This window comes from Dama dama, chromosome 24 (genome assembly GCF_033118175.1).
Source record: "Dama dama isolate Ldn47 chromosome 24, ASM3311817v1, whole genome shotgun sequence".
NCBI classification, from domain to species: Eukaryota; Metazoa; Chordata; class Mammalia; order Artiodactyla; family Cervidae; genus Dama; species Dama dama.
This window is the reverse complement of record NC_083704.1, coordinates 51,436,720-51,450,822: the sequence shown is the minus strand read 5'-3', so window position 1 is coordinate 51,450,822 and position 14,103 is coordinate 51,436,720. Positions and strand designations below refer to the sequence as shown.

General features: G+C 54.4%; 1 protein-coding gene across 1 annotated transcript in view; it reads left to right on the top strand.

The window, feature by feature from the left end:
• The window catches only part of CACNA1D (calcium voltage-gated channel subunit alpha1 D), a 339,914-nt gene that overhangs the window by 323,559 nt on the left and 2,252 nt on the right, over positions 1–14,103 (top strand). The window contains exons 43-48 of the mRNA XM_061128345.1: positions 4,726–4,842; positions 5,564–5,931; positions 8,386–8,535; positions 9,772–9,941; positions 12,813–12,934; positions 13,749–14,069. Of these exons, the coding sequence (XP_060984328.1) occupies positions 4,726–4,842; positions 5,564–5,931; positions 8,386–8,535; positions 9,772–9,941; positions 12,813–12,934; positions 13,749–14,069 (1,248 nt within the window). The remainder of the gene's footprint in view (positions 1–4,725; positions 4,843–5,563; positions 5,932–8,385; positions 8,536–9,771; positions 9,942–12,812; positions 12,935–13,748; positions 14,070–14,103) is intronic.

Here is a 14,103-nt window from a genome sequence, read left to right as displayed (position 1 = left end):
ATGGTGTCGCTGGAGGCTTGAGCATCAGGACTGCTAGCTGAGCCTTGACTAGTGTGGGCAGGTCACTTAACCATGTGGGAATAATCCTGGCCCCCCTCCCACACCCTTCGTCCCAGGATGTAGTGGGATAAAGTGTGTGATAGCACTCGGCAAAAGATGCTAGCAGAATAGGAGTCGTGATTGGTGACTTCTGCTAAGCCCCCATTTTAAGTAGAACTCTCTGTTTTCAGGAAACTGGCAAGCATCTCCCCATTTCTGGTGTTAAAACTACAAGAAGCAAGGTGGAACTAAAGAGAGAGCTCTGTCAGATGCTTGCAGGGAAATGTGATAGGTCACTTTAGGTAATTTGTTTCAAGTTTCTTTTATGTTTTGAAGTGAAGGCAACAGACACACTGTATTCAGTGAAGTGTCCCCCCTGGGGGTAACTTACATGGTGACCTTATGGCTGACTCTGCAGTGAGGGTTGGAATCACTCTGCATGACTCACTGGGGTGCCAGGCTCATGATGCTAGCCCCTGATGTTTACATATGACTCGAGGACTGTTCATAATGTTGATAATGGACGCAAAGGCCACACTCAGAGGCGGAGAGCAATGACAAAAGAAAGGGTGTGCCTGTGTGTGATGAGTGTGCATGTGGAGAGGCGGGGGAGGCGGAGGACGGCTTGTGGATGAGCAGGTGTGTTCTGAGAGAACTGAATCTCCAGTTCTTTTCTGCTGAGGGAGCTAGTCTAAAATGATCCCTTCTGATTGGGGAGGGGCAGAATCCGGCTAAAGGGTTAACCAGAACTCGCCTTGAAGGAGATGACCGGGCAGGGCCAGCCTGGCTGAGTGAGAGACCAGGCTCTGCTCTGCCAGCAAGGGCTCTTTGGCTGGAGCCTGGAAGCCTGGCACTCACACCCGAGGATGAATGGGCTGGCTCAGTCCCGCCTGGAGACCCACATCTCTTACCTGCACTGTTACAGTGTAGGTTCAGGGGGGTGCTGGACGTTTCTGTGTGCTGAGAGCTGGCAGACCACCGGTGTGTGTGATGATGCTAGCTTAGGGAGACGAGCGGTGAGAGCTTTTCTAAGGCACCAGGTAGGAAAAACTTACACCTGAAGGTAGGTGAGAGAAAAGAAGGTATATGAATGTTCCTATTCGAGGTTAGAACACCATAACATAGTGCAATTGTTTCAGAAATATTTAGATTTTATAGTTTGGGGGTGTTTTTTTGGACTTATTCATTAGAGTAAATAGCTATAAAATTCCAATTAAATGGTGTCTAAAATTGAAAGCAGCAGCCTACAGGCAAAATGCCAACATTTCTGGTTTTTTTTTTTTTTTTAAATATGAGAACATCTAGCATTTAAAAATCAACCAGAAACTAGGCTTGATTCTGTTTAATATTTTATATGATTGGACATCTTAAATCAATAATGTTTCTATTTTATAGCAGCAGTTCTGTGTTTATTCAAAACCATAATTCTGTGATGTTACTGGAATGACTTTATATGGCTTTGTGTTGGTTTAAATGCTAATGGCCACATTTCAAATTAAAATAGTATTTTGCTGATAGAGGTAGACACAAACATGACATATGAAAGAATAGTTAATTTTCCTGATTGTAAAGTGTTTCATTTCAAGAAAAAAAAAATGTTCTTTTTTTAAGGGCTGTGGGAAAAAAAAGTTATCAAGGGTTTGAGATAGATTTCTGCACTTTGGGAATTGGAACTTGTGCCTATGGAATTTTTGGAGCAGCCTAAGCTACCTTTTAGCTTGATATGTGTGCTAGAAATTTTTTCATTATCATGTTTTGTGATATGTAATAAATTCAGGGTGCTGTGCTTAAGCTTTGCTTCAAGTTTGGGAATGTGTGTTTCCCTCATTCCAAACCCTGGCAGATACCCCTACCCTCTGTAGTACCTCCCCTCCCACCCCATTCCCACCCATCCTTCCTTAGACCCCCTGTGAAAGAGTGAAGTCAATCCCTGACTCTGGGAAAGTGTGTTTCTTCCTCCGTGGAGCAAGCGAACTCTCATCATGATTTCTGAGCCTCTGCTTTCCTGTCTGGGAAGAGTGCTGCGTTCTCTCCTCCTTTGATGTCTCTTTAATAAACATGTTGTCTTTATTTGTCTTTGGAAGAGGCCTCCTGGGCCACCTCTCAATTTTCTCCATGATTTGTGTTGGAAACAGATTCTCTGTCCTGTGTCTGTTCACTGCTCTCTCCTAATCCTGTGTATCATTGAAGACATGCTGGAGACAGCTTTTGTTTTTATTATGCAATTATGTCATATGTGTATTTCGGTGAAATGTCAACCCGTCAACAGAGGATGATGTTAAAAATTATCCAAATAAATAGTTTTCTATTTCTTCTAATCAGACCTAGTCCAATCAGTTGAATGACAGTGAGTAGGATTCTCTGTTGTTATTTAAACAGTGTTCCCAGCCCGCGGTGCCTTGGGGTGCGGATTACAGTGCATGATTTACCTGACGTGTAGCCGGTGCCTTGTTGCCTGTGCGTGTTTTGTGCAATGGCAGTGGGTGTCTCAAACCTGGCATCTTATTTGGGAGCCTCAGAGGGAGTAACAGCTCTTTCTTCCCAGTGATCCAGAATCAGATGGCAAAACCCTGGTTTAATGTATCATCCCGTGATAATCGTGCCCTAGGGAACACTGCCTGACTGACTTGCAGGCTGTTCGGTACTACTGGGCTCGCCCTTGCTGCCCAGGCCTGCAGCTCTGCTGTGAAAGAGCTTTCACCCACTTGGCATTAGAGTTGCCTTCTTGATGTTCCCCTGAGAATGGTATGGGTGTGCTTCTAAGAGAAATGATTTCCCAGGCTCAGGTGTGCTGGAAGCGTGGGTCCTGGGAGAGTGTATACGTGTGTGTGCATGTGTGTGCCTGTATGTGTACATGTGGGCATGTGTGAGCATGTATGTCTTGTGCCTGTGATCAGAGGGACAGGTGAGTGAGGGGCAGTCTTACTGACCACACCACGGAGTGTTCTGGGTTTGGACCTGCGACACCTTTGTCATTCTCCTGTGAGACCACAGCATTCCTAGCTGGGAACCTTAAAGATTTGACTCCAGGCCACAATTTCACCCCCACGGTTCATAAAATGGAAAAGTCTGCTGCTCCTATGTTGAAAGAATGGTTCGAAACAGACCCAGCCTGGTTGGTGCACCATCTTTGAAAAGATCCTCTCCTAGGCCAAGGGCTGCTATGAACAAGGCCATTTTCACGGGAGCCTCTTGGGCGGTTCCGTATGCCTTTCTGTTCTAAATGAACATCCCCCCGCCCCACTGGTGTCTGCAGGAGACCCATCTGAGCATTCCCACATGAGGGGCTCAGCCCTGCCGCATCTGGCAAGACTGCGGCCACCATCCTCTCTCACCCCCACCCCACACTCTCCGCTACCAGGCGTGTCTCAGTTGTGGTCCTGACGCCTTGTCTATGCCCTACATCCACCCACTGCCAGGGCATGTGGAAGAAGGACAGGGCAGGGCTCCCCTTCTCTGCAGACTGCCCTCACATTGGGGAGCATTCGCTGCAGATGGAGACCCACACAGCCAGATCCCAGACGTCCTCCACACCTTTAGCAACCACTGAGGTGCAGACAGACTGCCAACACCTTAAGGGGGGCTGCCTGGATACAGGACGGGTGACCTTAGACCCAGGGTGGGGAGGAAATGCCTCTCTGAGATGCCAGTGTTTTTGTGGCGAGGGATTGAGTAACTGTACTGTCCCTATTAAACTTGCCAGTTTTCTCCAAGTCTTTGGTGAAAACATAATTTTCTGAGCCAAGAGCTACCCCTTGCCCACAGATAGTCTGTAAGCATCTGGAATGTTTCCCTAATGCAGTTAGGTACAATGGGAGGCCTTTTCCCAGGCCCTGTCCCTAGGGAACCTGGGGCCCAGGGTGAGGCAGGCTGGCAGCGAGGGCCCTGGCAAAATGCAGAATGTCTGTGAGGGGCCTGAAGGGCTCACCTGGTTGGTTTTAGACCACCTCCAGAGGCTGGAGCCCCTTTCAGTGTCTTGTGGTCTTCAAGAGGATGACCCAGCCATCGGCCGGTTCTCAGCCAGGGTGCCCACAGGGCTGCGGAAGCCGCCCCTGCACAGAGGCCCAGGTCTGTGCGTGTCTGTCCACTGTGTCATGGTCCTGAGTGTGCTGGTGGCTGTGGCGTGGCGTGTCACTCCCTCACTCCATGGCTTTGAAGCAGAACCACTGGCCTGGACGGCTGCTTGGCCTGCTTGCCCTCTGGCCCCTGCTCTCGACTCCCGCATCCGAGACACAGTCAACGAGCCCTTGCCACCCACCCTGGAGAACAGCCAAGCTCTGCCCCTTGCCCCACCTGAGGTCTGGGGGGTGGCGCTCTGCCGCCATGCTTCCATGGGCTGTCATTTAGACCTGGGCCTGGGTTCTTGGCCATGGCAGACCCTAGTCCTGGTAACCAGGCCCTGTTCCCTGCAAGTGGAGGTGTTTGGAAAGAAGGTCACTGGCCTCATGCACCCCAGCCTGGGCCATCTTGAACTCCCGACCACAACCTACATCCCTGAGCCCACAGGGACACCATCAGGTGCATTCAGACAAGTGGTCAGTCCCCTGGACTATCCTCTGGAGAAACCTTCCTTCCCCACGACTGACTCAGGCAGGAGCACAGCCAGGACCCAGGCTGCCCCCCACCCTCTCCCCTGCCCCGGCCACCCGTGTCATCTAACTGGTTTTGCCGTTCTCATTGATCTAGGCGGGATTAAGGACACTGCACGACATTGGGCCAGAAATCCGGCGTGCTATATCATGCGATTTGCAAGATGATGAGCCTGAGGAAACAAAACGAGAAGAAGAAGAAGATGTGTTCAAAGTAATTATTCCACGCCTAGCTACACACTGGCCACTTGGAAATAGCAGGGCAGGAGTCCAGTTGGGGCAGTTAACGATCTGCAAGAGAGCCTGGCGGACGCACAGCAGCCCCCAGGCCTAGAGGGGCTTTGGACCCTGCCTTCCCCCCCACAGCAGTCCCTCCCCATTCCCCAGCACCCCTTCCAGGGCCAGGCCTGCTCCTCCTCTGAGCTTGCTCCTCTGCCGCACACTGGCCACTTCGGAGGAGCATGGCCACAACCACTGGCTGGTGTGGATGAGCATCCCGGGTCCTTCTAGCAGCTGCCGGCCCTCCCTACCTGCTCTCTCCCCACCGGGCTGGCTCTTTGGTCTGCCAGCCGGCCCTCTGCTTCCTAGCCCCTGGCCCAGAGACATGCCTGCGGCCCGGCCTCAGCTGCTGGGGCCACCGACAGCCCCGCTGGGCGAAAGTCCGCTTACCTCGGAGCAACTGGAAGAGCCCCCCTCGAGTGACAGCCACGTGCTTGCTCCCCAGCTCAGGAATCGGTAACATTCCTCATTTCAGGGGGACCAGCAGCTACTCACACAGGCACCCCGACCACTGAGACACTCAGATCGTTTTCCAGGGATCCTACGGAGCTTACCTAGAATTTGTTTTTCATGTAGAAAAAAAGAATGACCTAACATAGCTAGCCTGCATCAAATACTTGTTAAATTACCTGGTGTTGTCTCCCATTATTTTGCAGAGAAATGGTGCCCTGCTTGGAAACCATGTCAATCATGTTAATAGTGATAGGAGAGATTCCCTTCAGCAGACCAATACCACCCACCGTCCCCTGCATGTCCAAAGGCCTTCAGTTCCACCTGCAAGTGATACTGAGAAACCGCTGTTTCCTCCAGCAGGAAATTCGGTGTGTCATAACCATCATAACCATAATTCCATAGGAAAGCAAGTTCCCAGCTCAACAAATGCCAATCTCAATAATGCCAATATGTGCAAAGCTGCCCCAGGAAAGCGGCCCAGCATTGGGAACCTTGAGCTTGTGTCTGAAAACGGGCATCATTCCTTCCACAAGCATGGCCGTGAGGCTCACAGAAGGTGCAGTGTTAAAAGGTAACATTTCAAACGGGTTTGCACTTAGTAACGTAGTGTCGGCCCCAGGAGGGTCTTGCTCACTCCCCCTCCAGCAGAGGTGGGGTATTCCCTGTGGGCGTTTCCATGAGCACCTGTGAGTGCCCTCAGATCCCAGCTTCTTCCAGCACGGGCCATGTGATGGTCCCAAAGGATAAAGGGCCACAGGCCAGCCTGCAGCCTGCCCCTTAACACAGCATCTGCAAACTCGACCTTCCCCACCTGTCCCACAGTCTCAGGGACAGGGATTGGCAAACTTGTTCTGTAATGGGCCAGAGCGTAAACGTTTTATTTTTTCTTTTCTGTGTCTATAATCAACTTTATTTTAATATAATCTAAACACATATCATTTAGAAAATACCAAGAAAAATTTATGTACAAGAGTTGATGCTATCACATTTGGACAAAGCTGGCGAGTTCCTGCTACGAGCATATCCCAGGAGATACCACTGAGGAGACCCAATATATTGGAGTAGATGTTGTGGCATTTGGCCCACAGTTTGACAGCCCTCAGGGTTAACCTGAAGTTGTCAATGTTTGATACTAGATGTAAAACATCTCGCAAAACCATTTCATTGATTTGCAACGAAATCAAAACCCTGCAATCATTAAGACTTCTTATACACATGTAAATTTTTAAGTAGACTGCCATGTTTTAAGTCCAAGTTTCCTGGAATAGTCTGCAGTGCTAACGTTTTAGAGTTGGAGCACACGCAGTCTCTACTGTGTCTACTCACCTATGCTGTCGTACCAAGAAGGCTGCCATGGATAGTACAGAGACACGTGTGTGCAACTGCGTCCTGATAAAGCTTTCTTTGTGGGCAGTAAAATGCCAGCTTCATATAGTCACATACAATGAACTACTTTTCTTCCTTTGATTTTGTTTCAGTCCTTTCAGTTCAGTTCAGTCGCTCGGTCGTGTCTGACTCTTTGCAACCCCACGGACTGCAGCACGCCAGTCCTTTAAATCTAGCTTGTGGGTCATAGAGAAACAGATGATGGCCTATATTCTGCCTGGGAACCACAGTTTGCTGAGTCCGGCTCTGGGGAGTAACTTGATATATCCTTTGTGTAAAGTTTGCTGGAAATATTTTAACTTTTATTTTCTCCCTCCCTCCCACGTTATGCCTTTCCTGGATAGAACCCGCTATTATGAAACTTACATTAGGTATGTGCTTGTTGCCTGTGTTGATGTGTTAAATGCTGTGTGTTCCCGGTGGGACCAGAGGGCCTCTCCAGTGCTGGGAGGTGACCACGCCCTGGGAGCCAACTTGCCATAGTGTAGTGGTCTGGCCCCGGGCTGTGGATGCAGAGCTTCAGATCCCGATCTGCAGAGACTGGGTTACCATCCAGGGGCCCACATTCCCATGCCACGTGCCCACAGTTGTGGCCCCACAGACCTCAGCGCAGTGCTGGGGGAGCAGGCCTGTGGAGCTGGGCAGTCGTTCTGCTCTGTGGGGTTGAGCCTTTTGGGGGGCTTTGTGAAAGCGTGACCTCTCCCCTCCTGAAGAGCAGGGCCTTCTCCTTCATCTCCCTACATGCAGAGGACCCTGCTCCCTGTGTGTGGAGCCCAGTGGGCTTGTGGGTGGGATGGTCACTGTGTTCAGGGTGGGGACGAGCCACCTCCTGGTTTTCCGATCATCAAGGGGGAAGTCACTGGGTCTGGAGGAGGGTGGGAGAGAGTGAAGAGCTTGGAGGACCCATGGTCTGTTTGGAGAGCGGCGACAGCTCAGCACCTGGCTGGCTGTGCTGAGGGCCGAGGCCAGGACCTCTGGGTTTCAGGGTGTCATCACATGACAGTCCTGGGGCAGGGCCGTCGTTGGAAAATGCAATGAGTGTTGTCCAGGAGAGTCTCTCTCCCTGGGACACAGGACATAAAGCTCCTGTCGGCCTTCCTGGGTCAGGGGCTCCAGGCTCCAACATCACCCTGGGCCCGGTGCCTCTGTCTCCAGGGACCCAAGCAGGCGGCCTGGGAGCTCATCACTCCAGGTCTCCAGGCCTGTTCTCTTGTTCCTTTCCCAAACTACATCTATTCTGTTGGTTCCCAGGCAGGCCTCTGAGGGTAGTGGTTTGGTGCTAGCATCAGCAAGGCACCGAGAGAGAAACCCGTTCCTGGTATATATGTGTATACACATACACTTACCACACACACCCACACAGTTCCCCCCCACACCCTAGACACACACACTCTACACACACTCCCCCCACACCCCCACCCACAACACACACACACACACTCCTCCATACAGGTGTGCGCACACCTAGCCACACGCACGCACACACACACCCCACCACTGCCAGAGGCAGCAGCAGAGTCCAGCCACCCCCCCGAGGCAGGAGCACTCCCTGGGCAGGGATGCTCTGGCCACCGCGAGGCACGGCCGGAGGAGCTGCTGCTACCTGCCTGGCCGCTCAGCCCCTGTCTCCCCACTGCAGGTCTGACTCGGGAGATGAGCAGTTCCCGACGATTTGCCGGGAGGACCCAGAGATACACGGCTACTTCAGGGACCCCCGCTGCCCGGGGGAGCAGGAGTATTTCAGCAGTGAGGAGTGCTATGAGGATGATAGCTCGCCCACCGGGAGCAGGTGAGGGCCCCATCACCCTGGGGACTGTCCTGGCAGCAGGGGCACAGTCCCCAGGCCGGAGAGTGGTGGAGTGGAGGCTGGTTTCCACCAGGAGCCCATGGGGCTTTAGTGAACGTGCCAGAAATGAGAGCCTTGCTGAAGGCTGAGAGCTCTGGACTGGGACTCATGAGCCCAGAGCTTGGGTTGGGTTTCACGAACAGCTCTGCTTCTCGCTCCCATCAAGGGGGGGGGCGTCTTTCCTGGAGGTGAGGGGACAAGAGGTCAGAGGGGCATCACTCAGCAGATGAGCCTCCTGGGCTTCTGTCCTGAAGAAGGCGTGGGTGGGGTAAAGTGGGCATTTGCTGTAGGACACATGTGGATAGCAGGTGGTACAGGCGCACAAAGGCCATCCACCTCTTCCCCGTGGACTGCATCTCACTGTGAATGGGGCCTATCGAAGTGGACGTGTTTGTGCGGCAGGGTCCTTTCAGACCTCTGGGATGGTGTTAAATGCCAGCCTCATGCTCCAGGCCGGCCACAGCCAGGACCTCCCTCCCCCTGCTCTCCACCCTGTCCTCCCGTGGGCCTCAGGATGCCTGACCTTGGAAACCACTGGTTCTGAGCCAACTACATTCTCAGTTTCCTTCTTCAGGGCTGTGGCTTAGAGCATGACCATGCCTTGGATGCTCTTCCCCACCTCCGCTGGCCTGACCCCACCCCCTGCAAGAGCCTGCTGCTCCCTTTCCCAACTGGAACTGAAAGGACCCCCACCCCTAGAGCTCACGGCCCACCCCGAGCCCTGTCTTCCAGCGCTAACCTTCTCTAGCCTGCATTAGAGTTCTGTGTGCACGGGGTATTGGCTCTGCTCCCTGAGAGTGGGGAATGTGCTTCATGCATTTTCTTGTCCCAGGCGCCCCCCTCCCGCCACCACCTAACCACAGGCACCTCCTCGGGAGAGGGTTCTCTGGGAGAAAGTGGGGCTAGTCCAGCCTACAAGGCATCACAGTCCACATCTGAGCCGGGACTGAGACTGCCCAGGGAGGGAAAGCATCGGCGCCTTGCTCCTCACAGACCTGCCCTCCTGAGCGTTCCTGTAGCAGCCCTTGTCCTCCATCTAGAATCTTCTGTGGAGCCGAGGGCTGCGTTCTTAGCTGGTCCTGGTGTGTCCAAGGAGGTGGGAGCGGACTATGGACGTGGGCTTGTTAACTGGGTTCTCACGTGCCCCCTGCTCTCTCTCCTGGCCTTCTCGGCCACCAGGCAAAGCTACGGCTGTGGCTACTATAACCGATACCCAGGCAGCAGTTTGGACTTCGAGCGGCCTCGAGGCTACCATCATCCCCAAAGCTTCTCAGAGGACGATGACTCTCCCGTTGGCTATGATTCCCGGAGGTCTCCGAGGAGACGCCTACTACCTCCCACCCCTACATGTGAGGCCAGATTTTTTGTTTGGGATCCAGGCTGGCAGAGGGTAGTGTGTGTGTCTGCCTGCCCCAGCCCGGGGGGTGGGCCGGACATGGTCAGGGGCCTTCAGTCCTCAACACCAGCCCCCCGGGTGGAGAGGCTGTTGGTTTTTCTTCCTCACCCACATGGAAGCGCTCCAGCGCTGAGAACAGAGAAGGCAGTGTGGCCCCTTGGTTGCAGTTTATAGCACTTAATGAGGGGCTTTCTGGGCGTGTCTTCGTTGCCTTTGAGCTTGGGGTCTGCCCTGATGGGTAGGCAAGTCCTGCACCATGGTGTTGACAGGCTCACTCCCCAGATGGAGTCACGGGCCCTCCAAGGGCAGAGGATGGATCCGCCTGCTGAGTAGACTTGCACCCAGGCCTCCTACCAAGGCCCCGGCCTCTGAGGGCACCTGAGTGTTTGTGCTGCCCATGCCTCCTCCTGTCTCACCTCCATGCCTTCTTCCCCCCAACCTTTGCCTTGGTCTGCCAGTGCCCCTGCTGTGGCCTTAGTAGTGACCGCTAGGGTGGGCACTCCCATCCCCGGGCCAGGGAATCCCATCCCGTAGAGAAGTGGCAGGGGCTGACTGGTTTTCGGGGTACACGTGGCATCACCGGTACTGTCAAGAGAGCTGGGTTACCCCCGGTGAGGACCGTGGGCTGGGGAAAGTCATAGCAGCGGCTCCTGCCGTCTCCCGGCTGGGCAGCTTGATTTTGGACATGTGGACATTTTGATGATGGTTAAAGAATATCCGCGTCAGGCTTGGCCGAGGAAGGAGGTGTATTTTGGGGTAGGACTCTAATCAGTCACCAGAAATAAATGAGACGCATCGGCTCTGAGTCTGCCGTCTACGTGCATAGTAACAAGTACAGTTGGGTGGTGCCCAGGCCTGCCTCTCTCCAGCTGTCACCGCCCTGTGGGCGCGTGCAACCAGACCCATATCCATGGTTAATATTTAATTTCACAACCCCAAACACAAGCTGCTGAGGAGAGCAGTGCTGGGCTCCGTCAGTCCTGGATGACGCCTGTGCAGGCGGGGCTGAGCCCCGGGCCCTGTGAGTTCCATGGCCCTCCTGTGACCACCTTTTCTCCCTTGGGTGGTCATGATCGTCTCCACTGTTCACAGGTGCTGCCTCCGTGAATCAAGGACCCTGAGTGGGCAACTGGCTGCCCTCTTTATATATAAGCGTGAATGGGTGAAATGCATTGTATTTGCTCTCCTGCCCATGTATTCAGATCTCGGGCAGGGAGACCAATGGAACGCCTGTGTGTTCAGCTCCAGAGGGGTTGCTCCCTGCATTAGAGCTGGTTGTGCAGAGCAAATAAGATGACAGACGTAGGTAGATCCATTTTCAAAACTGAAAAGCGCTCTCTGAATGATGGCGGTGGTAGTTTTCCTTTGCTTGAGACTCTCGTACCACCACCTGACCCAGGAGGGAGCTAGACGTGGTGCTAACCTGGGAAGCCTGTCCTTCTCTTGGAACACTGGAGTTTGGCCCCGGGCAGCATGTGGGAGAAAGGCCGTCTGGAGCGGAGGGCAGGTGTCTGTGTCCCCCAGAAGCAGTTAGACCAGAAGGCCCAGCAGGCTGCATGGTGAACACTGGGCCTGTGAGACAGGCTGGCTGTCGTGGGTCTCCCGCCCCATTGAGCAGTGGCTGGCATGGGCTCTCTCTGGTCTCCGTGCACTTTTGGAGCTAGGCCCCCAGCAAGCGGCCTCTGCAGCTTCATGTGCCTCCCAGGATGCCCGTGGAGGCTCCCCAGGGTGGTCCCTGGAGTTTTCCAGTGCGAGAGTCAGGTGTGTAGAGTTGTGCTGGGGCAGGATAAATGCCCCATGAGCTTAGAAAGCAGAGCTCCAGAAAGGAAAGTTGAGGCGACTCAGTTCTGCCTTGCAGGCCACCAGTAAGGAGGTGTCCTGGGGAGCCCTCTGGCCCGTGCACGGGGGCCCAGAACTTAAGACATCTCCTGGGCCTGGCCCCCTGGGGAGCCTCGAGCCTGGGTCACCTTGTCATCGCTCAGCCTGTCTAGAAGCCTCTGTTTGGAGTGGCTGCTAACAGGACGTGCATAGGTGCTCAGTCATGTCTGATTCTGTGCGACCCCATGGACTGTAGCCCACCAGGCTCCTCCGTCCATGGGATTTCCCAGGCAAGAATACTGGAGTGGGTTCACATTTCCTTCTCCAGGGGATCTTCCTGACCCAGGGATCAAACTCGTGTCTCCTGCATTGGCAGGCAGATTCTTTACCACTGCGCCACCTGGGAAGCCTGTTGACTATTAAGGACAACTAGCCACATTCTTTATAGTTCTCGGTGTCCTCTTCTGTGTGTTCTGTCTCCCTGGCTAGGGAAGCTGGGTCTCTGCCCCACAAGGGGATCTGCCTGTTATCTGGTTGAGCTGTTAGGGCAGGTAGCAGACAGAAGGGTGACCACAGCCTGGGAGCACCCACAGAACCCTCCAGCCCCAGAGACACTCAGGAAGAGGAGGACAGGCAGTCGGCAGGCATCTGTGGGTTCTCCAGTGAGGTCATGATGTACTTGACCTGAGACTCTGTGTCCCTGGCACATGCAGGGCCAAGGCCTCAAGTCAGAGCGTGGCCTTCTGGCTCCTTCTGAGAGAACAGATGTGTCGGGGCTGAGACATTAACTTGCTCTTTTTGGAGACACCCCTCAGTCGGGCTGCTTTTTCCTCCTGAAGTCCTGAGACAGCCCCCAGCCCCGGGGCCACCATGCCTCGCGCTTTTCTCTGGACGCCTTGCTTGCTTCCTCCTGGGCCCCCTGCCGGACGTCCAGGTGGGCCGCCCAGACCCCCAGAGCCCGGGGCCTGACAGCTGATTTCACAGTCACATGTGCTTCACTCCTCAGCCCACCGCAGGTCCTCCTTCAACTTCGAGTGCCTGCGCCGGCAGAGCAGCCAGGAGGAGGTCCCGCCGTCCCCCGCCTTCCCGCCCCGCACGGCCCTGCCTTTGCACCTGATGCAGCAACAGGTGAGCCGCCCCCTGCCCCGGGGAAGTGCCAGGGAAGGGACCCCCAGTGTCCGGAGCACATAAACACTAGCTGCCGCTTCAGAGTTTCTGTTCAGGTCTTTCTGCCAACCTTGTCCCTTTTTGCCTTCCATTTTTTACATTAATTGCTGTGTCCTGCTCTGTCCTGGATGGAGAACAAACTTTGGGAAGGCCCCAGGCATCACATGCCACACACCAAGTAGGCATGGGGGTCCCCGCGGGCTTGCGTAAGCCTCCCTTGGATGGTCCTGGCTTCTGACTTGGCCACAGGCCTGTGCCTTTCACAAACCTGGCCTCACTGTCCCCTGTGCCCCTTGCAGAGAAGGATGCAGGGCAGGCCTGCCATGGCACCGCGGTAGGTGGAAGAAGCAGGCTTGTACCCGGTGGTGCTTTTGAGCAGAGTGCCGGCTACAGACAAGTTGCCCAAGAGAGAACCAACCCATTTCTCTGTGAGCACTGGGTGCCATCAGCTTGTCCTAAATGCACTTCCCTAGTCAAACCCAGAGTCATCCAGGTGGCGTATTTGTACTCCACGACTTGTGTGTTGTCGTCATGCTTCTAAGCAATTTCACGAATAGCTAATTCCCACCTGGGGATCAGGAGATATATTATGGATTTGGGGCAAAAGAAAACAGTCTGCTAGACAGCCAAGTTTTTACAGCCAGTTCATTGAGTTACTCAGAGTGCTGTATCCTTTTGAAGCCCCTCTAAACCAGGGCCTTGAGCCTGGCCTGTGCTGAGGGCACCCGAGGCCGGGACCCCTGAGGACCTCACCCCGCTTCCTCTGTCTCCTCAGATCATGGCAGTCGCCGGCCTAGATTCCAGTAAAGCCCAGAAGTACTCGCCAAGCCACTCTACCCGGTCGTGGGCCACCCCGCCGGCCACGCCGTCGTATCGGGACTGGACGCCGTGCTATACCCCGCTGATCCAGGTCGAGCGGCCGGAGGCCCCAGACCAGGTCAACGGCAGCCTGCCGTCCCTGCACCGCAGCTCGTGGTATACGGACGAGCCCAGCGTCTCCTATCGGACGTTCACACCAGCCAGCCTGACCGTCCCCAGCAGCTTCCACAACAAGAACAGCGACAAGCAGAGGAGCGCGGACAGCCTGGTGGAGGCGGTGAGTGTGGCCGCAAAGTCTGCACGGGAGGGAC